This window comes from Cardiocondyla obscurior, linkage group LG05 (assembly GCF_019399895.1).
Source record: "Cardiocondyla obscurior isolate alpha-2009 linkage group LG05, Cobs3.1, whole genome shotgun sequence".
NCBI lineage: Eukaryota > Metazoa > Arthropoda > Insecta > Hymenoptera > Formicidae > Cardiocondyla > Cardiocondyla obscurior.
The window spans coordinates 2,799,635-2,826,756 of NC_091868.1; the positions used below are offsets into that span (position 1 = coordinate 2,799,635).

Below are 27,122 nucleotides of genomic sequence, written 5' to 3' on the forward strand. Positions count from 1 at the left end.
TGGGTGGTGGCGACGACGGGTGCTGAAATCAGTCGCAGAACCGCGCCTGGAATGGAATCGCGTTTAATCCAATAGCGGTCCTTAATAATCGAATAAAGCTAGGTCCGAGAAATCGCGTCTAAGCAGACTCCGGGATGGGTAACCCATCCCGGCAAAGAGGAGGGGGCGGAGGTGGGTGGCTTGACGAAGGTGGGTGGTCGATGCGAGAGAAGGCGGCGGTGGCATAGGAAATTCAGCCACCCTCTCCCCCTTTTCCAGGAGCTCCCTTGGTGTACGTCGCGCGGCTCGGTCGCGGCCATGTTGCCAGAATTGCCACCACCTACCCCCTTTCTCCCTCTTAATATCCCACCGCCTAGTCATCTAGTCCTGCCGGGTCCGCTATGTAAATGTGAACCAACCCGACCCTCTCTCCGCGTCGACCCCCCATATACCTCGCCCCTCTTTCTATCCCTTCGGCTCACCGGGCTCGCCGCCACCCCCCGCGAACTGCCTCCAACTAGCAGCCCCTAAATCTAAGTCCGCCGGAGCGGTACACTCTGAGTAGAAAACGCTATGTTCGGTCAGTGGGTTCGATCTTGATGGCAAATAAAAAAAGTCTTCCTTCACGATTATTCTTTTAATGGAAGAGTTTTTTTTTGTTTTAAGAAAAAGAAAGTTATTTATTTAATTTATATTTTATTCGCACAAGAGTCTCCTGAGATTTATAAAACATTTTAAACGTGTTAAAAAGTAATTGGAGTTATCGAGAAGTATTTTTTAAATATCTTTTAATGAAAGAGTTTTTTTTTTGTTTTAAAAAAATGAAAGTTATTTATTTAATTTATATTTTATTCGCATAAAAGTCTCCTGAGATTTATAAAACATTTTAAGTGTGTTAAAAAGTAATTAGAATTATTGAAAACTATTTTTTAAATATGTACGTTCTCAATATTCATTCAGTTTCTGTGTCGTTTAACGAAAGCGAAAGTAATATAAAAAAAAATCTCATTTAAATGCCGCGACGAATGCGCTCGCTGCCACGATTCTTACGGATTACTCGAAAAATGTAAAGATTTCCGGCAGTTCTATAAATCGCAGATAATTAGTATTAAATCGAGGATTATTTAAGCAAGGGAGCCTCGCACAGCGGAGTAATGAAAGCATTACGTAACTCCGGTTCCTCGTATTTGCCTTCAGGCGGTGTCCGCTGAAATTCATCGCGAGAAACGACCTCACGTTCTCCCGCCGGATAATAGAAGAACTCCTTCCGCCGCGGCCTTAATTAATTGCTTTAAAATATCCCGTTTGACTTTTCCCAAGACTCCGCTGTACCCCGGTACGGCACGGTATGTACGTACGTACCCCTATCGTCACCGTACGTAATCACCGTTCGTTTCTCATCCGGCGCTCTCTTGCCCGTAATTTTGCCGGGAAGGGTTGAGTCATTACGCCCAAAGAACTAACAGGAATTCCCAGATTGCTGCGAGGTTGTGCAGCACAAACCCCTAACCCTCCGCGTCCTCTTTCTCCTCCTCTTTCCTCTCTTCCTCTTATCCTCCCGTTCTGGCAGTCCTGTTGGCTATCCTACCTATATACCGGTCCACGGTGTACGGAAGGGCGCCATTATCCCACGGGTAGCAAGTTCTAAGCGCGCTAAATAATGGCTGCTAGAAATTCAGCGGGGGGTCGAAATGCCCGTATGGCATTGCGAATACTATCACGGCCACCGTGGTCCTAAACATACGCGCGAGCTGGTATGCGCGCGAGCTCTCGACGTCGGTGTCCACCCTCGACTCCCCACCCCGTCTACGTGGGAGTGAGTATTAATTTAGGCACGTAGTCCTTTCCCCGGTGAGCTAAGAAAAATGCCTGTACGTTGGGGAGCTGTGGCCCGTTAGAATTTAATCTCACGTCATAGGAGGGACGGAGTACTCATCGACGCGTGCGTGTAGACGCGGGCGAGCATGTGGTGGTGCGCGCGGCTGCTGATGGTCGACGAAGGTTGGAAGAGACCGAGAGTACGATAGGAGGGAAAGGGGGACGTAAGAAAAATGCGCGAGGGAGTAGGAAAGTCCGAGGAGGCGGACGGACGTTTGGAACGGGGGAAAACTCTCACAGGGAGGATGAAACGCGGTAGAAGCGGGGGAAACGTTCCAAAATCGCTTATATCCTGTTCGCTATAACATTCTCGAGTGAAGGCACGTAAATTTGGGGAGAGTGAGAAAGGAAAGGGGGATAGATTAAACGATAACGGAGCGTGAAGCGAGAATCAGAACAATTTCATTAATGATTATAAATTGTATATATAAATTGTATATATAATTAATATATTAAATATTATATATTTTTAATAATATTAATATATATTTATAACGTATGAACATATATGAGGTTCCGCGTTAACTCGTCTTTTAATTTTTGTACTATTTTAATTATTACCGCCTGTCTTCGTTTTATCTCAATTATTTCTTATCCAAAACTAATCCTTCGAATCTCCTAGCCACAGTATAAAAAAAAAATTATGTCCCGTTTTTAAATATGTAATATATTATTTATGTCATATATAAATTATGTTACACGAGTGCAAAGTTGTAAAATTTAATGTAATTAAATGTATTCGTCGATTTTTAAAAATATTATATCGTTTGATGAGTGATATGAAAATGCCTGCGGCAACTTTATAAAAGTGATGATATCGAGCTGTTGTGCAAATGTTGCTATCTCCTTGAAATTATATAAAAAGACACTGATATTCGTTTCCGCGATTTGCTTTAAAATTGTATTAAATTTTATTGAATTCTGTAAAAATATAATTACTCATATCGGCAATATTATTAATACGATGACAGGCAATTCGATGGAGACCTTTAAGTACACACATCTTTTCGATAATATTTTTGTAAAGTTAATCTAAAATTTATGAACGCGAAGATCGATCATTCATTCGAGTTTGATCGGCATTCATGGAATGCGAGAAAGCGCTGACCGCGTAATGAAATGCGCGGCGAAAAAGTCGCGTGGAAGAAAGGGTAAAAGAAAGTGCAAAGGGAGAAAATTCGCGAGGTGAGCGCCGAGAAAGTTACGGCGAACGCGCATTGTCCGTGCGGTCTTCGGACGTTACACAAACACAATGAGACTAGGTTGAGCGTGGATTTAAGCGACTTGCGTGTTGGTTAGCTGGTTGTGAATCCGGGAGGACCGTCGACGAGAAGAGAAAAGGGGTAGGCGGTGGGGTGGCAGAGATGGGTAGGACGACGGCAGGGCGACCCGGGGGGGCCGCGGCGGCGGTGGTAGATGGCGGTGGCGGTGGTCGGGGGTTGTCCCTTGCTAAGCTAGCGTTAAGGGTGGCTAGAGTAGGTACGTAGAGCTTACGGGACGTACCACAGGGATGAGGGGACGCAAGCAAGTGAGACGAAAGGGAATGGCGAGAGCGAGAGAGTGACAATGTGGATTGGTATGCGTGTTTGCAAGGGCCGAGAAAGCGTGCGTGAGAGAAGAGGAGAGACTGAGCCGAAATGAGCCGAAGGAGAGAGACGGCGCGCGAGGTAAAAGCGAGAAAGAGCGAGTAGAGGTCTGCCGTAGGAATAGAAGGCGGTGGAGAATGTAGAGAACGAAGAGGAGAGCGCGGGTAAGCACAGAGTCCGTAGGTTGGCAGTCTTACAGATCAATAAAGCTAACCACCCTCCCCCACCTCCCCCCCCTTTTCCGAGGCCCACCCCCTTCGAACCACCCACCTGACCACCTTCCGCCATCTCCTCGTTCGCCACCTCATCCTCCTCAACCTTCACCTCCCTCGGGCTGCCTCAAGAACAAACCCCAATATGTCTGACAACAATGCCCACCCGATGGATTAGACGCTTCCGCCGAGTACATATATAAACGCATCCACGTGTACATATACGCAGAGGCACGTACACGTATGTACGTTTGCCTCCTCATCGTCGGTGTTGCGACGAAGTCACTTACATGGACGGCACCGCGATGACACGTAGGCGTCTACACACGTGCGCTCTTTCTTGCCGCAATTTTTTTTTTTTTTTTTTCTCATCCCCACATTCCCTTCTTCGTAGTTCATCGAGGGTATCCGTGATCTATTAAATTCTCCAAACGAAATGAATATTCATACGCGATCACCGGTAACGCGGCAAGCCTTTGCTTTCATCATCGTTAATTGACACTGATTCCTTGACGTCCCTTATCGTGTACGACGCGCGCGATGCCCGCCGGAAATTAGATTTAAAACGATCTGACCATAACGACGTTGCGGTCATCTTCCTTTTTTTTATCCGCGTGATTGCTAGACGACGCACTCTTATGCAATTATTTTCCGCGATTTTTATCGCCAAGTTCGAGCTCAAGAATTAACCATGAAACGCTCTGAAAAAAGTTTTATTTTGCATTCAGATGCATTTTTATGCCAAGAAGTATTTTTAGATATTTATTACGATATTTTTCGTATCGTATAATATCGATAAAATTATTAAATTAATGCGGATAGTATTGCCGCGTAAAAAATATTAAATTATTATTAGTTGATTACGTGTTTTAAGAAAATTGTCTTTAAAAAAATTAATTAATAAATTGGTTCGATTATAAATAATATTATAATATAAAATAGAAGAAGAATAAGCAAAACTCTTTTATCTTCTTTACGCGAAGTATTTCCAATTTTATTCGCGTGTTTGCTAGACGACGCATTCTTACGCAATTGTTTTCCGCGATTCTTATCAGCAAGTTCGAGCTCAAGATCTAAATATAAAACGCTCTGAAAAAAGTTTTATTTTGCAGTCAGATGTATTTTTACGCCAAGAAGTATTTTTAGATATTTATTACGAAATTTTCAATATCGTTCGATGTCGATAAAATTATTAAATTAAAGCGGATGGTATTGCCGCGTAAAAATTATAAAATTATAATTAGTTGATTACGTGTTTTAAGAAAATTGTCTTTAAAAAAAAATCAATAAATAAATTGGTTCGATTATAAATAATGTTATAATATAAAATAGAAGAAAAAGTTGCGAAACTCTTTCACGTTTTTTACGCGGAGTATTTCCAACCGACCATCTTTTAATAGAAAAAGAACGCGCTACATGTCTGGAAGGTACATTCAAACAGGTGTACGGCGCTCAAGGTGACTTCCGGTAAAAAAAGCCCTCCACGAGCTTCCTGAGAAAACACAAGCGAGCCGCGCGTAGAACGCGTGCTTCCGTAATATGTAAAACGTATTTACATTCATCTCACGACTCTTTATTTGACGCTCCTTACACTAAGACAAGGCGCAGCGTCGGGCAAAAATTTTTTTTTTTTCTTTTTCCCTACCGAAGGAGAGAGATTAGTTCGTTCCACGTAAAGAACCGCTGGCGTCGAGGGAAAGAAAAGAGGTCTGGGTGGCCAAAGGAATCCCACTTTCGCAGGTGTCGGGGGATGGGTAATTGCACGTACAATTTTTTTTTTTTTTTCTTTTCTTTTTTTTTTTTTCCTCCGGCTTTCCTACGTTCGGAATTTTTCTCGGTTTTCTCCCGACGCGGTCCGCATCTCTCGCGTAACTTCGTATATACACGGCCACCGTCATCTCGGGACACACGTGGAGACTGCTCGGACCGCGCGTATTCGTGCCCGTGGGACAATGTATGTGAATAGACGCTCGCGTGTGCGGCCCGCGCGATGGTGGGAGCCAAAGTTCACGGACTGAGATCACCAACATACGCATACGTATACGACGACGACCCCTTTCAGAATATTTTCTCGGTTCTTTCTTGCGGACCCTCACCCTAAGCAGGACAACGTGGGGGGCAGCTTGAGGTCCTGGTAAGACCCCCCACCAGCGATGCTCCTTATTGATCGTCCTCCGACCCACCTCCCCAAGAGGAGCCACACACTATGGTTGTGTGTGCTTTCTCCTTCTCCTTTATCCTCGCTTAGGTCCACCCCCGCGGGCACCCTCCCGCCTTTGTAGAACCCACCTACCAAAAACCACCCTATCTCCCGTCTCTCTTCTAACCTCGACCGGCATCAGCCCAATCTCTCCCTTCTACTTTACCCGATAGTAACCCCCGGAACACAAAGAGCCAGCGTGATCCCCAGCGTCTGGGCACCACTACGGATAGTCCGGAAGCATAGTTGGACATCAGCTCCGACGACGCCAATTTACCGGCAATTTCGTTCCCGGGGAAAATTGATTGCGGTCTACAGAAATTCATAATTAGTTGGACGGGGCTGTCTGACATTCAAGCGCGGGAGCGTTCTCCAAACAGGAACTTAAGTATGATTAAACGTCGAGGCGGACGACATTTCTCCGCATCCCTCCCCCGCGGGTGGGAACACAATTGCGAAAGGAGCGTGACAAAACGTCGTCGTGCAAAATCCTTCCTTTTAAATCTACCCTTTGTTAAATAAGAATCATGATGGTATAATCTTCGATGTATATATAAGAAAATTAATCGTTTAGACGGTGGCCGTTTCTCGCGCGTCAAGAAATTCTTTCTATATAAACTGCAGAAAAATAATTTTTGTGTAACTAAAGATCGCGAGATGATAAAAGAATCGCGGCGTCTCTCTCTCTTTCTTTCTCTTTTTTTTTTCTACAAATAATTCTTTTGCGGAATGATATAAAGCTGAAGGAGCATTAGATGAGAAAGAAATCTCAATGAAAGTATTACAGGAGCATCGAGAAAGGCGGCAGAGTCGAACAGGTGCCGAGCACGTGGTCGATCGATGGCCAGGCAACGTGGTTTGCCTCCTTTTTTTCCAAGCGGGGCTTTTCCCGAAGAACCGCGCGGAGCCGTTTTTCATTCATATTTCCATGGTCGTGACCCGTTCATCGAAGGCTGCAACGCTGCGTTGCAGGAATCGATTTCGAATGGCGCATCACGCGCGGCCCTTCCTCCGCCTCTTTTCCCGCCAACGGGTTTTCCCCTAGGTCGGGGTTACATTTATGTACTGACGCGTCGTATATTTATGTACTTTTTTTCTCGCCGCCATGCTACATTTTATCAAAACGTTCCGCCCCGAGATCAAAGCGCGAGCACGAAGAATGCATTTTACACTAATACGACTGGCAAGTACGCCGGGCGCGATATATAATTATTTCTCCCGCGCGAAGTTTAATTAATAAGACGTTGCATGTCTTAATTTTTATGCGCGGCGTTATTATTAACGCCGTACGTAACGGGGTCACGCTTAATTGAGAAACGCGCGCGAGCTTCTTCGTTCTCAAAAATACGGATTCGATGGAACACAGTGATTTGTGACGCGTATAATAAACGGAGCGGATAGTTCGAGTTTTGTAATTGGATATATTTTTATAACGGAATGAGTTACTGGGCGAAATTATTCCCTAAGCTGGACCGGCCGTAGGACGGCGTTGCATTTACATCCGCATTGTTTTCCTCCTTTTCTTCCAACATTTTACAGTCCGTCCACTCGGGGGACAATAAAAATTGCACAACTCGACGATATCACTCTACGCGATGTAACATAGGAATTTTTGCCCAATGAAATTGCTCCGAACGAGAGAGGTATTAAACAATATGTGTAATGAAAATGTTTTTAGCCAAAAAGGAGAAGAAAGGGAAGCGCGCAACAGTGATGATCGCGCGATTGCTGACGCAACATTAGCGAAAGGCGAACGTTAACATTATATTACGTTTTTAAGCGAAACGCCGGGATAAATTGTTGCAAACGCGATAACGATGTCGCCTATTATTTAAAAGCGTTCGATTTGTTATGGCACTGAGAACCCGATCCGAGAATGAAATAATCTATGGACGACCACATGTTGCGCCGGGAATTTCTTTTCTCTGTAAACAATTCTTGCAATCGGATTCGTATGATAAAATTAATTCGGCGTAAATTTGCGGGGGGAATAAAAAAACTCGAAAGCGCAATTTTTGAAATTAAAGAAATAACTATTGCCGCGAGCCTCGTCGTGCATTTTATTATCGAGCGTCTGCAATTAATAAAAGAATAGATTTGCGCCACGTCGGAAGATAGCGAGGAAAAATATTTAGATAAACATTAGTTAGAAAAGCCTTTAAAAGACGAGGTACGTTCACCTCGCCGCGCCCGTTCCCGATTGCCAAGTTGGACTCAATGATCTACGAGGAGCAATTTGGGGATGACGGTGGTCGCTGTGTAGCCGTGGCAGCCCCAGTCTATCGGAGATATCCGATCAGCGCAACAGCTGATGGCTCGCGTATCTATCGACCCATCGGCTGCCATCGATATTGTAATAGTTTGCTAATAGTCCGACGATTGTTCGACCATTGACGCGACCTGTAAGCGGACACTGAGCTCGTCTCCATCAGCGGCGCGGCGCGAGCAAGGATGAGAGCGAAGCGATCAGACAGAACGAGAGGGAGAGAAAGCGAGAGAGAAAGAGAGAGGGTCGACGAGAGAAGGAGAGAGAGGGAGAGTGGAAGAACGATCGAATGCCCGCGGAAATTTTAACGCTCTATAACATGCGGTAAACTCGATTATCCGCGGCTACGAATTCCCACTTTTTGTTCTCCTTCCACGCCGGATACGTACGTTTTCCGTGTTGCACGCGCCCGTATACATGCGCGGCATAACGTGTGAACGGTGAATAATGTCTCTATTTGTCGTGTTCGACTTTGCTGCCGCGGCGCCGGAAGTGTCGTCCAATTTTGTTGTCAAACCGATTCCCTTTGGTCGCCAGTTTTCGCGCTAATTGCTCCATTACCACCGGCAATTTCGGCCAATATTTTCTTGACGAGTTCGAATAAAATACCATCACGATTAGCGGAACTCTGCCACTCTATCGGCTCGTCACGCGGGCCAACACCTTCCGTTATATCGCGCGGTTCGGGTTTCACCTCCCGATACGGGACGGCGCGTTAAAGTCGCATCACGCTTTAATGCAAATAAGATACATTTCATAATGTTAATGCGCGGGTATATAGGCGCGCGATAGAGGCAAGAAGCGCTAATTTCATACACATTAAATGTGCATGCATTTAAATAATTTTTAAGCGGCGCACTTAGTTTTTAATATTAAACGGCAGTTTTTTTTCCCCGACAACAGGTATTTTATTTTCCCGTTCTAAGTAGCGGGCGCCTAACGGGACGCGCTTTATTAATATTAATAGCCCGTCAATTTCGATGTATATTTAAAGGAATTTCAGCTCGAGCGGTTTCATTGACTGAATCGTAATTAAATACGCCGATTAACGATATTTCCGCGCGACTTCCCTTTAATTTATCAGGGAGATTTTCTTTTCGCTTTGTAAGGCATCGCGTCGGGCTGCCGATCTTGGGCGGGTCCCTGGTCTTTGTAAAGCGCGTGTAAACACTTTTTACCGGCGCCATTAACGATGACCACTCGGTCATCGTAGACTACGGAGGAAGGCGGATCGTGTGTCCTCAAACAGTCACCCTTTCTTCTTTATTTCCCCCCCGATTGGCCCTAATTATGTTTGCACATCTGAGTACGAACTCGCTTTTTTTTCTTCTAATTAGTCACACGGTTAATCATCATCTGGAACACACGTCCGGTTTGACCCCGTTCATTAAGAAAGGGCAGCTGTTAGCTTGATCAGTATGTATAATTTATTCACGGTAAATTTGCTGACTGTGCAATCGTTTAATGCGTTGTCTATTAAGTTATAAAGGAGATGAGAGGAATAACTGCTTTGAGACCCGGCTCAATAATTTAATGTTACCCATTAGCCGTTCGAAAAAAAAAAAAAATCAATTTTGTTATCGTTTTCATTATTCTGCTAATCTAAAAGCGAAAACTGAGGGTGCTTGTTTCGAACAGCGCGAGCGGTAACGGTCGTCCATTTGCGTTTATTTCCCTCGCTGTGTTCGGGAACCGTAAAAAGCGAAAGCATTGATTTCACTTCGGAAAGGCAGGAGAGAGGAATCTACGACGTCTCTATGTTCTACGTACGCGTACGAGCAATTTGTAACGCGCGTAAACGTCTATCGGTGCGAATGTTCGCGCTTATGATTTTTTTCTTTTTTTCTTTTTTTTTTTTATTTTCCTTTTTTTTTTCGAAGAGCTGCACCGATTCCGCGCACGAGAAATGCGAAAAACGCGCGCGGTCAGGACTGAGTGGAAGGTGATGCGGTCGTGTTACAGGCGCGTCGATGCGGAGTATGTGGACGCTGGTCGATGCACCGTAGGAGGTCGAAGTACCGGAGGTCCGCGAGCTGGGATGCGTGCGGCACGCGCAATGAAAAAGAGCGAATTCGAATTCGCGTTTGCGCCGCCGCCGCCGCGGCGGCGAGGCAACGCGCGGCGCGTCGACCGGCGGTGAAGTAACAGCTGTTTTCGTGTGTCGCGACGCGACGCAGAGGAGCGAAATAAAAAAAAAAAAAAAAAAAAAAAAAAGAGGGTGGAAAGAGGGAAAGGGAACAGGATGAGGAGAGAGAAAAGCAACAATCGAAACCGTGTCGGGCAACGGCCGTGGCCCGCGTAGCAGTCCACAATAAAAATCGACGTTGTTTCAATGTCACGAATATTTTCCGCCGATTCTTTTTCATTTATTTTTCGGCGTCGCGGCGCCGTGTCTTAATGGCCGGCGCGAGGGCGTCGCGCGGACCCACCGGAGCGAAAACATATCGTTCTACTAGGAGACGCTAATTAGAGAAAATTATGACAATTAAGGTGTCTCGCGGAAACGAAAGTAGACCCGTTTGTCTTTGTAATGAATAAAACGCCTGGTGTCCTTACTCAACTTCTGTTCAACTTTCGTTCGCTTGAATTTCCGTTTTGTTATATTATTACAAAGTCGCCGCGAGAGAAAGAGAGGAGGATGGAACTCCGTTATTTACACGACGAGATTAAGAAGTCGCCCGATGATCGATTGATAAAGGAACTCTTTTTTTTTTTTTTCTTTTTATCTCGGCACGCTTTATACATTGAAATATCAGAATTAATCTGTACAGAGATGCATATCTTTAAATTCCAACGCATGTGACAGTGGCATGCGTTTGATTAGCTTATCGAATTTTAATTATTCACGATGAAACGATAATCTTGCTTTAAAATAACAAACCGATACGATTAACATAATTTTGTTGAAAAGAAAGGAATAATTATTGCTTATTACCTTATTCCATCTGCATCAAAAAATTAATTAAATTTACATCTGTAAACCAATTAATTCCAGATACTTGATATAATTAATCTAAAAATTAACTAATTGGCAATGTACCTTTGCTCGACACTTTTCCTTTTACAATCGATATAAATATTACTAAATAAACATGAATATTAGTTTCGCAAATTTAATTAGTTTTCAAAAATTGCATAAACGTTCTTTAAGTTTCTTTGCATAATTGCGTGGGATGAATTGACTGGAAATGTCGTACATACATTTGCAAATTTTATCGCGTAATTAATTTATCGCGAAGTGATAAGTTTAATTTTTTTCAATCCATTTGGATCGGGTCACATTCTTGCTATCGACATTCTTCATCTTATCGGATGAAATACTTCGCTCAAGTATACATTTGATAAACGTTCTTATCGCAGCGGTAAATTAAAAAGAAAAAAAAGAAAACGTACGCATATATTATGCATTGATTAATGAATCAATATTACACTTTATGATGTGAAAAATATTGGCAAAATAATTTCCTTATCCATACCGAATTATCCTTATCCGAAAATTTCTTATCCGTACATGTGTACACAATACCGATTAGTTACGAGCTGGAAAAAAAAGACCGTGCTCTTTTTAATTGCGTGTATATTTATTCAGCTTGACTCCGTTATAGTTTCGTTTAAATAAAACAACGGGAGAAAGTGTAAAAGAATTAAGCGGAGTGTTGAATTTGTGTGCGGCATTCGCGCGAGGAGAGCCGCAATTTCTTTCGCCATCAAACTGAGCATAAAGTTAATCTCGCGAATGCATGTGCGAAAACTTCAGTAATAGTCGGAATATAGTGCGCGCTATCGTGGCTACACACAAACAACGCAAACTCATCGGGCGGCACGGCGGGCACGTAAAAGTCGCAGAAAGTCGTTCCCCATATTTCAAGCGCATTTTCCGAAAAGTACACTTTGCTGATCACGTAGACGCGATCGGGTAACTCTAGTTTCGCGCTCATGGTCGCCCCTCGGGGGCTAGATCGGACAGTAGTCGGCGGCGGGTCTCGCGGGGGAGGGTGAGAATAGGTAAGGGGGAAGGAAGGCGAGCACAAGGACTACGGGTGAGTCGAAAGGGGACGCGGTGGGTGGCGGAAGGGGGGGAAGGGGGGGGTGGAGAAATAGGTAGTTGAGCGCGGTGAGGAGGGTAGGTAGTTCCTGGGGCAAGGAGGCGAGGGTCAGTGGGACGACAGGGGGTGCGTTAAGCCACACCCGCAAAAACAGCCCCCTGCAGCTCCGGCAGCGACCGAGCGCATCGACCGACCAGTTTCCCCACCATCAGCACCGCACACAACGCAAGCGACAAGTTCGACTCGGTTTGCAAAAGCTTCTCGAGGATAGCAGCTAGTTCACCGCGCGGCTACCCGTCGCTCGCTCTAGCTCTCGCCGATCCTCTTTCATGGCACTACGTGTGCTGTACATAGGTACTTCGTGATGCCGCCCTGTGTGTCCCTATCACCTACCACGGTTTACCAATAGAACCCCCGTTTGCACCTGCATCCTATGCAAACGCGCGCGCCTACATAGGAAGGCGCGATCTCGTAGAGTTCATTTTAAATTCTCGGAACGGCTCGCTTCGCAACGGAGGTGTTCGATTTCGCCTAGTACACTTTCTTTCGCGGCGGAATATTTTGCTTAGGACGTACGACCCTCGTTCATTGCCCCGTTTAAAGCTTCCGCGAACGTACAGATTTATCGTCATTCACGATAGCTATCGGTCGATATTCATTTAGCGCAATGAAAAAATTGCACGAAGAATGTAATTTCAGATTGTTATAAATTATGCAAAATATTTTATTCGATTTATATATGTTTGAAAAAGGAAATGGAACGAAGATTAAAATCTATGCTGCTAAGTTTGCAAATATTTTACGTAGCGCTTCACGACTGTATCCAAATACGTTTGTCGACGTTTATATATCGCATATGTACACAACGATAAAACTCTTTCGGTACTTACTTTTTTCATAAAACTATTAAAACAAAAAGTATGTCTTAAAAAAAAAAAATAAATAAATAAAAAAAAAGAAAGAAAAAAAAGAGGAAAAAAAAAAGAAAAAAAAAATACGGTAAACTAAACTCAACTCGCTGCATATTGAAATAAAAACTGCTACTGCCCCTTAAAGCCACCGTGTTGAAACTTTAAAATTAATTCTTGAAGTATTTCATCGCTATTCGCCTAAGAATTTTAATATTTCGTTCTATTGCCACGAAAGGGTTGGCATCCCCACCCTTCTCTGTTTCGCTCGCTCTCTCTTGTTCTCATTTCCTCTTATCTGTCGATTTCCCCACTCCCGGGGCTCCTTCTTCGAACCCTCAGATGCCACCCCCAACATCGCCGTCGCCACTAACATCGCACGACCATATCCACCTCCACCATCCCCTACGACTTCACCCTCCTTCGATAGTACCGCGCACATCCTTTCGCGCAGACGACGAAGAAAAGTGCGAAAAGCTCGGCTTTTTGCGCGCGAAAACTTTTCAAACTACTTCACAACCACCCACACCGGCGCACCCATAGAAGGGATGAAAGTTTTTAAACCGGGGGATGGGGACACGTATGCTTTTAGCTTAAGGAATTCCTTACGCCCTCGACTCGCGAAACTTTTCCAGCTAGACAGAAAACGGCATTTTCGCTATGCGAGAGGACTTTCTGCAAATAAATAACGATGCTACCGGGTGTCCACGAAATTTCCGAACAAACTTGTGCCAAGTTTTTTTTCTTTTTTTTTTTTTTTTCTTTTTTTTATACGTCTAAGTTAACTCGACGTTTTATCTCTAGCAGCGTAGATGCAAGTCGGATTTTTTAAGTAGACGATATATTAATAGATAATTGATTAAAGAAAGCTTTGTACTAAATATACTTTGATTACTTCTTATTTATAATAATTGACAATTAATAAGTCTTCTCTAAAGAGACATTTAAATTACATGATTATATTATATTATATGCATACATTTTGATTTTTATTCTTTATCACTTTGCATGAATAAAACTTTCTTCTTTCAAAGTATCTGAAAGTTATGCTTTTTCTAAGTGACAGGCTAAAACGTGATGCAAGTGTATTTCCGTGTAGCGTAATCGTTACGTAATTTTAAAAGGCTCGACATCCTTCGTACTGTCTGACATTTAGTCAGAGTCATGTACCTGTCCGGAGTGGAAATGTCATAGCTAGGGGTAAATGTGACGTGGAAGGGCGGGTCCATAGGCGTAGTAATACGGCTAGCAAGGGAGGGCTTTAATTAAGGCAAGTAGAGAAAAGAAAAATCCTGAGGGAATTTATAGAGGTCGGCAGCCGTGTTGGGCGTTAAGGGACTGAAGGGAATGGAGAACCTCGGCTGAGACAGGGTCGGCCCTGAACTCGAAGGACCGGCCCTTGGTAATTTAGACCTTCGAAACGACTCTGTGGCCCATAAAGGGCTAAATGCGAAGCGGACTTTACTGCGTTAATTTCTTTACACAATTAAAAGGACGGTCTACCAGTTTTACTATTGTTAGGACCGGGATTCTTCCGGTGATATTAGTGTAATAATGTATTAAACGTTTTGCCGTATTTAAGAGAAAAAAAGAAAAGAAAAGAAAAAAAAAAAAAGAAAAAAGTAAATGTTAACGCAGAATTTCGGATTTTATATAAATCGCGTGTAATTAACAGTGGAAACGTTTCTTTTTTCTTGTTCTAAGAAACACAAGCGATAACTTTTCACCGTGTTTTTAATAATTTTGCGAAATCTTCAGGATACGCTTTGCATAACATTTGATACTGAATATCCGAATAAAATGAAACGTTTACACGTACTTCGGGTTACTATTTTATTTCACAATTTACTGCAAATAGAGCTTCATAAAATATAACGTTCTTTCAATTCTCGGCGCACCGGTTTGGACATGCAGCCTTTCAGCCTTCGATCGCTATTCAGCGCGGCTCGTTCACCTTTTTACGCGAGTCAGAATCCCGAGAGAATTTTCCTCGGTGCGGCTCTATTAGTGCGCCGAATAATGATGAGTTTAAACATGGCGTCCTCGTGCTAGGGCATACATAGAAGCGGCTACGGCGGTAGGTAGCTCGCTCGGATTAACTTGGCCCGTTGATGAGGTGATTAAACGTTGATTAAATGCAGACTAAATTGCAGTCAAAAATATCGATTCGCCGCCTTGACTCGAGGCGAACTCCTACCTTCGCTCGCGGCCACTCTTTCGTCCTCTCGGGCCACCTTTCAAACCCGCCGTAATCACGAATTATCTTACACGGTCCTAATGGAATTAGAGCGCCGCTTTGATACAGTCGCGTCTCCTGCTGAATAATTACGAGATTGCCGAATGCTTTCCTACCCGTACGCAACAGAGGAAGATATAGCAGCGAGATAAGTCTAAATTAGCTTCCACATGACCGGCATTACCATTGTTAATAAGCGCGTAGCTACGAGCCGCGCGGATTTCGTCCGAGGGATTCGCGACTGCGGAAGGTCTCGCAATATTTCTCGATCGCCCGCCCGATTTTTACCTCGCGCGTCGCGCACATTCATCCCGAAAGTACAATCTGACGGCGCGCAATTATGAGCTCATTAATGACAAACGCGGCGATGTGGCGCTTTTCACTGGACGTGCTCGCAAACGCGAACGCGATTTCACATTCGTCCGTACTACACACCCTCCGCCGTGAATACACATACGTATGTGGGGCATATATAAAACGTGCCTATAAATCGCTCGGCGTACCCGCGCTCACCCGCGATCTCGTGTTCGCGTACGGACGAACGGCGGTTTGCGTGGTGGTGAACGACGGCGACTTTTAATCAATCCGATTATTGTCAGGAGGATTGGACCTGGCATCGTTCCTTCACTCGTTCCTGTATACGCGTATTAACGTTTGACCCCGGATATCCCCGTTGTGCCTTTCCTCCCGCTCGGTTTTCGGCCTCTCTTTCGCACTCGTTAAATTCACACTCGGCGTACTCGCTCTCGTCAGTCGTTCAATAGATCCATCATTTATATGTATATATATATCTATATATATATGTATATATAATTGTGTGTGTATGTGTGCATGTAGGCATTTATGCATGTGTACGCGCGATAGGCGGAGAACGATTCCTCGATCGACCTTAATTGACTCGTCGCACCTACTGCGTTTTCTTTTATTTTCGCCCTCCACCGCGCGCGCCGACTACGTTTCCCACCTTCCTTTTCAATATCATCGATGAAGCCGGAGTTCTACTTGCACCGCTTAACGGGTAATCCTGTGGAAACACGCGACAACGAGCGCCGCAGAGCTTCGAGTGAAAATAACTTCGATAAGGCGGACGCGTTTGCCAAGCAGATAAAGTTTTTACCTCGGTGCCCGATCGGTCTTCGGAATATTAATTAACAACTCGTAATTAATACGGCACATGTTTGGAATCATGAAAATACATTTAACAAAGAAAACCCTATTAAAAGCGACCTGTCGGGGAACGATCCAAGGAAACTTGAAGTTTGACAGGACGAAATTCGATTTAGCTTTTACAATACTCAATTATACACGAATTACATATGATTTTCTATAATTGAATATTGCAGCCTTTTACCAAAATATAATTCGTTTCGAGCTCGATAAATTTCAAAATCCCGCCCTACGACTCTTAAAAAGCTTCAGCTGCTGGGAGCTCGAGAATTTTTAATATCGCGTTATTTCCGTTGCTATATAAGTTCACCCTAAATCGAGAACGCGTTATGCAAAAGAAAGCGGGGAAAGAAACCTGCGACAATCTGCGCGCCACTCGTATACTAGCTGTACTTGGAGAAACCGGCCAACGTGCAAATCGCCTCAACATGCACACACGCACGTACACACGTGCGCGCAAAGAAGTGGACAGCCTGGCCCTGACACTCAGAAGCACCATCAGTTATATAGAGGCCGCCGACTGGACCGCTACCACTACTATCACCGATACCACCATTACGAAGCGCCGCCACCCCCTCGTAACACATGGCGACGGCTATGCCGCGGAGAACGGGACGCAGGACGCGGAAGGGGGAGTGGGCGAACGGGGACGGTTTTTTAAATCTAGCCATCAAGGATCCATCCTGGCCTGGCTGAATGCCCGCGCGCCACACATCGAAAGCGATCTAACGCGACCGCGCGTATTTGTCGGCCGCCCATTATCCTCCTCGAAATTCAATTACCGGTACGAGCGTGAAGCCTATTTTTGCGCCGGTCCTACCAACACTTCTTACATCTTAGCGCGATCGTATGAGTATGTACCTCTTTTATTTCAGCGCGGCAAGAAGGGCCGAACAGATGGATCTTAGTTTTTCCTCTTACACACGTCGCCCGTAGTCGCATCACGCCTCTACCGTGCCCGCGGGTAGTAAGGAAAGAATATTATGGACAGTCTTATTTGCATTCCGTCGCTGTTCTTTTGCGATAACACGTTTTCCCTCCCACGATTGTATTACTTTGCTTCTTGCCTGCGCGATCAATCCCAACGGCCGCGACTGGTAAATTGAACGTACGTTATTAATTCGCAATATTTCGATGCCGACAATTTAACGTTACTTCTTCCTTCTCACTCGCGTTACGCGATTAAAATAATTACATACCGCTGCGCTCTTCTCAATCAAGTTCAAAGTGTCGCCGAAGTTTTTTTTATTTTTATTTTTTCTTTCCTTTTCCCTGGACGCCGCGCGCGAGGAAAAAAAAAGGGCACGCGCCCCTTGTTATCGCGGCACGTAGCCATTCATTAATTAAATGTAAAGCATATGTAAAACGCACGATATAAAAATATAATTGCGCAACGAGGACGATGTACCGCTACTCTGTAAATTTGTCGATCGCCCATTATTCTCGTCGAAATTCAATTGCGGATGCCGTACATGAAGCCTGTTTTTGTGATAACCTCGTGCGCGAATCGATTTGTTTCCGGACGAAACTTATTTTACATTATTTATTTGCGCGCTCCCCCGTTCCTCCTTCATTTGTTTTCTTTGCTCTTCGCCGCGCATCAATCGCATCATACTTCGGTTTTTTATCATTTTCGCGAACCGCCGCTGAAGTGTTTTACTTCTTTCTCCATTATCTTTATTTAATCTGGATTTACTCTTGTCATTCTCGCGTTGCGTTTACGCAAAAAACTATCATGAAGCTCTCTTTGACATACTTTCGTCGCAATGCAGATCGCACACTCTATCCGAATATAAATGAGATGTCATTTAAAAATGTATGCCAACTTTTGCACGACAATTCTTTTTTTTCTTTTCTTTTTTTATTGCTTTTATTTGACCGTTGTTTTGATTAGTTATTATAGTAACTTGTAGTGTTTTAAATAAATTACTTGACATATTATTTCTATGTGTATCGAAAGATTTATTTTTATTACGTTTTTTATGGGCGTTTCGCTATTGCACGTGGCACGTCTCCCACGAGATTTCGGAATCCCTTGTTTCCGCGCCATCGTCTAGAATGGTGATCTTTTTTCACGAAAACAAGAATTTTTTCTGATTAATCGAGAGCCGATCGACCGCACTGTGCATTCTCGAAAGCCCCGTATTGTTTATCCCGCGATTGGTAGACACGATTGAAATCTTTCTCTCCTGTCGACCTTTGTTCCTCGCCTCTTTTGATTCGGAATGTCCAGCCACAGGCTGCAACCGTCCATTTAAAATATCACGTCCTTTCAGTAAATCGGCGAGGTCTTCTTAAGTGCTTTGTAATTTCATCTCGGACTAATGCGCAAATCGCCCGCGAGGAAAATAATGGAAAACTATATACTCCGGAAGGTGTAATTTAATCCAATATCGATGTCCGCGCGTGCACATATACATACGCTATATAAATTACGTAAGCACGAATTCTGAGGCAGCCGGCACGATACCGAGAGCACAGTTACGGAAATTAATGTCTCCCCGAAAATAAGTAATTCTAGAAAGTCAACCGTTAGTATTTGAACGTAGATAGATCTCTCCTCGTATGCATAATTAGAGATAGCTCGAAGCAGCGTTATATAGCGGTAATCATAAATTCTCTGCGCAACAACGATATCGTACTTTAGAGATTAAAGTCGCCTTTTCCCCCTGGTCGTCAATATTTTGACAAAGGCTCAACTAATATAACTATTTTAATTATTTTTACACGCTACGTGTAAAATTATTACAATGGATATATTTTTATGTTTAAAAAAAAAAAAAAGAAAAGTAACATTTCTATTACGGCAATAAAGATTTTTCATTTCTTCGAGATACGATACCTTTTTTTTCTCACAGATAAACGCGGCAATGATTAATGCTGCTGTTTGTATAAAAAAAAAAGATAGAAAGAAAAAAAAGGAACGATTGTTGCGACTCGATGTGATGAAAAAGTTGGCGCGTTTTGTTATGGCTGGCGCCCGGCGTAGCGAAAATCTCATCACTTAGGGCTTAATAACCAGAACACGCAAGCTACGGCGAGAACGCGCTACGCGCTCATTTATTTCCGCGTCTTTTGCCACGATAGTTTTCCCTCTTTTTGTCGCGCGTCCGCTTTTTCTTCCCGTGCTCTTCGTATGCGAAAGACCGGGCGCGAAAAAGGGATGTCGGGCGGGCCGGGCGGCCGGGTCGAGCCCGCTAAAAAACGCCGGTGCGGGCCACGATGACTTTCGGAATCATTTTTCAAAATGTCTGCCTCTGCCTCGAGGGGGGTGACCCCGACAGGCGGCGGCGGCGAGGGGGCAAAGGGGGCAGAGGGGTGGTCAACCCCCGTGGCGTAGGGTGGCAAGATGGCGCCGCACGGTAAATCGATGGAGGCTAGTCACTGCAGGCGCCCTCGCTTTCACAGCTCCAACTCCCCGTTCCCCCGTCACCCCCAGACCACCACCCACTTTGCCTCCCCCCGTCGTCCCCCTCATTTTCGAGCTTCACGCAAGCGCCCGTACCGTGGACGTCGAGTCTTCGGTCATCTAAGCATAATTTTGCACGGTTCTAGCGCGATAACCTACGCCTTAGTAAAAAAAAATGTGCAAAAAATATTTTTAATTCTTTTTCGCGTTCGAAAAAAAAAAGAAATCACTTTCCGTGGGAGCTTTAAAAAAGTGATCGATCATCTGTCGGTTGAGTTTTTTTTTTTTATAATCTTGTAAATGTTTTTCGGTATCGAACTACACGCGTCGAATTGTAATAAAAATTATAATGATATTTATTCGTCGTTGATTTGCCGTTAATTACGTTGGAGCCGTCTGCAAATAACGCGATAGGCGAAGGTAAACGAAGAGCACGCGGGGGAAAATGTAAGCCGATCGTGCCTCGATTTTTCCGATAAACCCATCTCATTTTAATATTCAACACCTGTAAACGCATCGGAACAAAGGCGATAGTCGCTACAGATCGGAAAGTATTTGTATCGGATGCATTCCGCTGAGCGCGCTCTGTGTACAATAAAAATTTCAAGCGGGTCGTTAAAACTGGTTTTTATCCCGTGCGCTCCCGTGTGCGAAGCGAACCTGTTTGATTCTGTCTGAGAAATGTAACCGCCGAGGGCGAGAACCCGCCGCGGCTTTTAAAAAGAACACACGCCACAACAGGTTTCCGTCTCTTAATCCTTCCGCGCTCGCTTAACAGTCTCTCACGTCAATGTGCAAATGAAAATTTTCATAGACACGTTAACGTCGCCTTTTCCCACCCTCCCCCTCTCCCCTCCTACCCCGCGTCCCGGCTAATGCCGCGAAATTTTCATAAGCGCGCTAATTTCATTACACTAATTGGAATATTTTAAAATTTACGTAAACGCGACGAGGACCGCGCCGTAGGACTCAATTACGAATAAAAACCCGTGAGTGCGGGGGAATTAAATGTCTCGGTGGGAAAACACGCGCGTTTAAGGGGTCGTATTTTCCTAGCCGCTCATGTAAGTCGCTTCTCGCACGTATTTCTTCGCTTTGCTGGCCAAATTTCGCACGCGAGATGCAACGTTATTCAATCAGATCGTCTGATATCGTTTGTCACCTAACGACTTAACGTTACTACTTGTCGACAACGTTTACTTAAAAAATGTACGTGAAAAGAAAAAGAAAAATTACCTTTCCTTTTCGTCTCTTTCTTTTCCTCTCTTTCTCGCTTAACTTTTATTCCATTTTCTGTTACACCGCGGTATTAAGATTCATTGTTACTTTTTGACAGGCACCTACTTCTTTACTTCTTAATTTGTACTACGTTAAACCTCAAGGCATAGTTTAAAAATAAAATTAAAAAAATTATATATGCATATATATAATTAACGCTTATTGATGTTTTATAAGAATGATTGATAATGCGGATAACGCAATTGATATACAAATAATTGATTGTCCAAAATGAGGTTACAATCAAAGCGTGAATTGCATAAAAACTCTATTTACTTGATAGCTTAATTATATCATTAACCCGATATCAACTCGATGTAATTAATATAATAATAGAGAATAATAATATACTTAAAATATTAAACTCTTTCAAGGGATATTGGAATGTGTGGAATACGAGCTGACCAATCGTTTTATATTTAAATTATATGATTTATCGAATTGTTACGCTGTATTAATTTGCATTTTCGTACTTCTAGCGTTTTGTGTACAATTCTTCTGCGCGATAGAATATCCATTAATATATATCTGTTGCACGTGATTTCTGTCAATCTTTTAATTCTTGATCTTAATAAGATTTTGTTAATTCAATAACACACTCGCTGATTAAACGTATCGAATAATCTCGGCAAAGACAAAAGACATTGATTTATCTGGCGCGAATCAGAAGTGAAAAAAAAAAATAGCAAATCTCAATACGGCAATAGAATCGGACGATACACGTATCGGATAATTAACATTGAAAAAAAAATAAATGACATCTTATCAATATTATATCGATCTTGTTTTAGAAGCTTATTGAGGCTTATTAAAGTAAACATTTTCTTTTCTAATCGATGCTGCTTAATATCTCTTTTTACGAATATTGCTGTTATATATTTTATTGTATTTCTTCTTTTGTTATCAAAAGAGATAAAAAATAATCGGGAATTAATAAAATTGACTCGCCTGTTGCTCGAAATTATAATAACGTGATAAACTTCTCTTATTTGCGGTGTATTATTTTTTCATCGCATGTTTTGTAATTTATTGCGTTCGATTATCAATGAGCTCGCAAAGTGCTAAGCAAATTTGTTAAAACATTAATTGAAATTCTTTTCTTCTTAAGAACTAAAAAACTAAGCCATTATATAACTTTGTTTTACGTTTCGGTTTAATAATTATTTTATCGTTAATACTCGGCACGTTAAAATAGTTGGCGAAATAGATTGTTAAATAAAAAAATATTATTATATCGTTATATTATTATAATGTTATATTTAGAGATCAAAAGCGTAAATCGTGCTTTAGTCAAACGTGTAACATTTTAAATTTCAATTAATTTATATGTAAAAATTTGATGCAAGTATTATTGTGCGAACAGGACATTTCAGATATTATCGAATAATTGATTCTAGTTATGATACGAGCGGCAAGAATGAAATTTATCTTATCGTTAAAATGGTATATAAGTATATCGACGGAAGACGGGCGCCTTATAAGTGATTTAACGTACAGTGTTAACAAGAATTTAACATGAAGATACAAACTTTAATTGGGGTCTTGCTTGTTTGCACGGTGTCTGGTAAAAATAAAATTTACACGTTTATCATGTAAAAAAAAAAGAAATAATTAATTTCTTAGCGATCCTAGAATTCACACGTTGATTTAAAATTCAAGCAAAAAAAAAAACCTTGCGTCTTAATATTTTTTTTTTTTTTAACTAAAAAATTTTACTCGACATATTTTTTTTTTGCACACTTCTTTTTATCACGCAATGTACGAACTTCTCGTCTCTCGATTGCGCAGGACTTCCAATGAAAGAGGACCCGTTTCCTGACGATATTTTTACCGCGCTGGATAAAAAGTTATTTAAAGATAAAGTAGCGTACGTGTACGACGACAATGAGAACTTGGTGAGGGTGACATTAAGCGACGACGATGCAGATGAAAGCGACAGTGAAGTCGCGAGCCGCGTCTTTTTCTATCTGTATCGGAAAGACAATCCTGCCGAGCCGAGTATGCTCTACGTCGACGACGAGGCCGCTTTGAAGAATAGTCATTTCGATCCCGCAAAACCAACGCGTTTTGTAACTCACGGATGGATGAATTCACGAAACAGCGTGGCGTGCACCTCAGTCCGCGACGGTATGTGAACATTATTTATAACGTTACGATCTAAAGCGTCTTTGTAATATCATAGAATTGTATTACTTATCATTTACGAGACTCAGATTAATTCTAACGTCTGTCGCGTCTTGTGCAGGTTATCTGCAACATGGTGATTACAACGTCATCGTCATCGACTGGAGCTCAATAAGCATCAGGCCCTACGTTTGGGCCAGCAAGCGTGTCGTTCTGGTCGGCCGATTTGTCGCCAGTATGATCAATTTTCTTATGAAACACGGAATGGATTCCTCGCAAACTACACTGGTGGGTCACTCTCTTGGTGCCCATGTAGTTGGGATCGCCGCTCGCAACGCTAACAGCGATATCAGTTATGTCGTAGGTAAGTTTCTCTTTTTTTTTTTTATATCGAAATTATTATTTATATTCGGCAAGGATATTTAATATTTTAACTTATTGTCTCCAGGGCTAGATCCAGCTTTACCGAACTTTCATCTTGCTGGCCCAGGATCTAGGATCTCGAGTGGTGACGCAAAGTATGTTGAGATCATTCATACTAACGCCGGATTGCTCGGATATTTAGTACCTATCGGAGACGTCGACTTTTATCCTAACGGCGGCAAAAAGCAAATCGGCTGCCCTGTGGATGTCAGCGGCGCGTGTTCTCACGCCCGCTCGTACAGATACTTCGCGGAGTCTATCAACAGCCAGGTGGGCTTCCACGGAAAGAATTGCAAAAGCTACCGTCGATTCAAGTTAGGCTTGTGCAAGAACTCGCACTCGTCTATTATGGGCGGTCACAAGCCGCTCTTCAGCGCGAACGGTGTCTACTATCTGATAACCAAGTCGTCAGCTCCGTTCGCGAAGCTACGCTGATGCCCGCGAATTAAAAAGAAAAAAAAAAATTGACCGGCGATCAGCCGGAGATTCTAGATTTAGAAATTCATTTGTGGAGGGCGAGATCCGTGCCGAGCTAAGCTCGTTTTTCCCGGCAATCGATCGGACGCGTTCACGGTGCGTAATTTCATTTCTACCCGCAACGACTGCTTCGTGCGCGAATATTGGAGCTCTCCGTACCAAGGTATTTTTATACCGTCTAAGCCGGGAACGGCAAATCGTCAGGATACCGGCCGTCGTAGGTAATATTTGTCGAAAGAACAGGATGAAGTATTGTCCCCGCCGCGTCGACGTTTTACTTTACCGTCGACCTAATTACCGGCGCGGGCGCAATCAGCACGTATTTTGCGAAATACGTCTCGCGCGACGTAAAATGCATCATAACGTTTTATTGGAAATGCAAAATACTGGGCGGATACGCCCGGCGTTCTCTAAATGCGAGCCAAGTTGCGTTAAATGCACGTATTAAATTCTCCGACGTTGTCCATTTTTTTCCTCGTCACGACTCGCAACGCTTCGGTGCGTACACGCATGCAAACATCCACCGAGACGGCCTTTCCAAATGCGAAATCGCTCGGACCACCCTGCGGTCTTAGCCGCGGTGCATTAAATTTTTATCGTAATACACATCTCGCGTGTATCGCGCGTAGCAACAAAGATAATAAGGCGATGCAGAAAAACAGTCAGATTAAACAACGCTGAAGTTTTAGACTCCGGGCTGTTTCGTGTAAACAGACACAGATATTTATTATTTTAACGTAATGCAGAAGATGAAGTTTTTAAAAAGGTAGATAAACGAGATTTTCGCGAAATAAGAGATACTACCTCGAAATGTAAGCTATCTTTGATTTTAGCGCACATGCGAGCGACTAATCTTCAAAACAACGTTATACGTCGCAAATATTACAAAAACGCTAGATTTAGACGGGAGGATCGGGAGATGCGCGATCATTTTTATGATATTAGCTACGCAATAAAATGTGATAAAATTTACACTTGTATATAACTGAGCACTGATGTACAAATACTATTAAATTTTTACAAAGAATCTAACGTGTGTTTCTTTCGCGCTGAACCTAAACCTATACAGTTGAATAATAATCTGTCTTTTAATCGTAAGTATAATAATTACGACGCTGTTTGAAAATATCTTACCAATTTTTTATCTCAATCGTCTGCTTTCAAACCGATTGAGAAGGAATCTGAAACGAGCTGTTCTGTAAGTTTCGGATTGAGCGTACGTGCTAATATAATTAACGCAATAAAAATTGATAAAAGTATTCGTTCCGAAACGATTGATTCCCGGCGCTAAATCGCGATATCTACAAATTCGATAAGGCGTCGTATGTTTCCATCGCGGATATACGTCGAGAGTATCAATTGTTCGCACTCGCAATTGAAATATCCGCGATAAAAGTTGGCGAAGCCGGGGCCGTGTTTCATTAACGTGTGAACAATAGATTCGCCAGATGCAAGCCGGCCACCTGAGTATGAATACCATCTCACGTGAACAAGGGTCCTGAATAGGTAAACCGAAAAAATCCTGATACAGGACGTCCCAAATAGGAATACAACTTTCTTAATCGGTCATGCGTTTTCTTTAACTCATATTAATGCCTGCTAATTTTAAAATAAAACACTTCTAAGATAAAACTTTTACCAGCGGTATCGTCAGTATCGTAGAACGATTGCGTAATTTTATATCAATTTTTAGTTATTTAATCGGTAATCTTATCTGCGGCCTTACGTAATATTACCATTCTGTTGATATGTAAAATCTCTTTCTCAAATGAGATATACAAAGTACCGAGGGACTCAGATACGATTCACACGGAGGAGCACGCGTTATTTAATTGCAGCGGTAATAATTCTTTTCTTGTCTGGCGCGACCTGTCCGAGGTGTAGGTCAAGATTAAAACCCAAAATTGACGCCGAGGGAAAAATTAAAGTTGTAAAGTTTCTGGTATCTATCAACGCGAGACGGGTCCATATATCAGCATACGTAGCGTTCGCTGCCTGTGTTCTAGCCGCGGAAGTGTTGTCCTTCTGATCGCATTCAACCCGCGGGCTAGTCCGGGACGGGTCTTTTCCCGGCGCGAAACAATCCCCTTGCCGTTCATTTTTCTGAAAGTATCGACACCGAACGGGAATTTATTTGCTCCTTTTAAAGTTGATGTTGTCCAAGAAAACCATCGCGCGTGTACACGTACAGTCGGATTTGCGATACTTCGATAAAAGTATTTAAAACCAAATGGAGAATATATTTTTAACTCTTCTTTTTTTTTTCTTTTTTTCTTTCTTTTTTTTTCAGTTATGAACAGAAAGAGAGGAAACGAATAGCGCATAAAATGATCAAGATGATTAAACAACAATCGCGGAAAAAGAGAAATGAGCGTATGTTTTATTCGTGGCGCAAAATATTCTACTGTTTAATATAATGTATAATATAATGTTTATCGATGCACATTTAAAATATCAAGAAATTACGTATAAAATAATTAATTACCGTATTATAAATTATCGCAAAATCAATATGATGATTATCATGGATAATCTAATCACGAAAATCGCGAATTTACGAGCACAAAGTGTACAATAATGCGATCATCGTTGTAATATTATATTATCTTTAGCCGGAAGTGATTTTCTCATATCAAAACCTCTAATTAGGCAGGTGGAACAACAGGGCGAGTACAGAAAATGGACCGAGCTCCGACGATTGCCTTTCGAGGGAGGCAAATATATATTTGATAAACGCCGCACTCTATTTTTTTTGTACCCTTGCGGCGACTCGTTTGGTGATCAGTCATGAATGTGAGAAACCGGGACGATAAAGGGTTTCGAATAAAAAAAAGAGAAAAAAAGAAGGGAGAGCCACTCTTCGACAGATCGCATACATTCCGCGTATGTGCCCACGTACACGGGACCTTTTTTTTTACCCACCCGACCTTAAA

General features: G+C 42.8%; 1 protein-coding gene across 1 annotated transcript in view; it reads left to right on the forward strand.

Annotated features, from left to right (window-relative positions):
• LOC139102966 (pancreatic triacylglycerol lipase-like) overlaps positions 1-25,216 on the forward strand; it is a 195,239-nt gene extending 170,023 nt beyond the window's left edge. Inside the window, exons 1-4 of the mRNA XM_070657201.1 lie at positions 22,438-22,729; positions 22,954-23,292; positions 23,411-23,653; positions 23,738-25,216. Coding sequence (XP_070513302.1) covers positions 22,681-22,729; positions 22,954-23,292; positions 23,411-23,653; positions 23,738-24,147 — 1,041 coding nt within the window. The 5' untranslated portion in view covers positions 22,438-22,680 and the 3' untranslated portion in view covers positions 24,148-25,216. Of the gene's footprint in view, positions 22,730-22,953; positions 23,293-23,410; positions 23,654-23,737 lie in introns of the transcript that reaches the window.
• Positions 25,217-27,122: the final 1,906 nt, after the last annotated feature.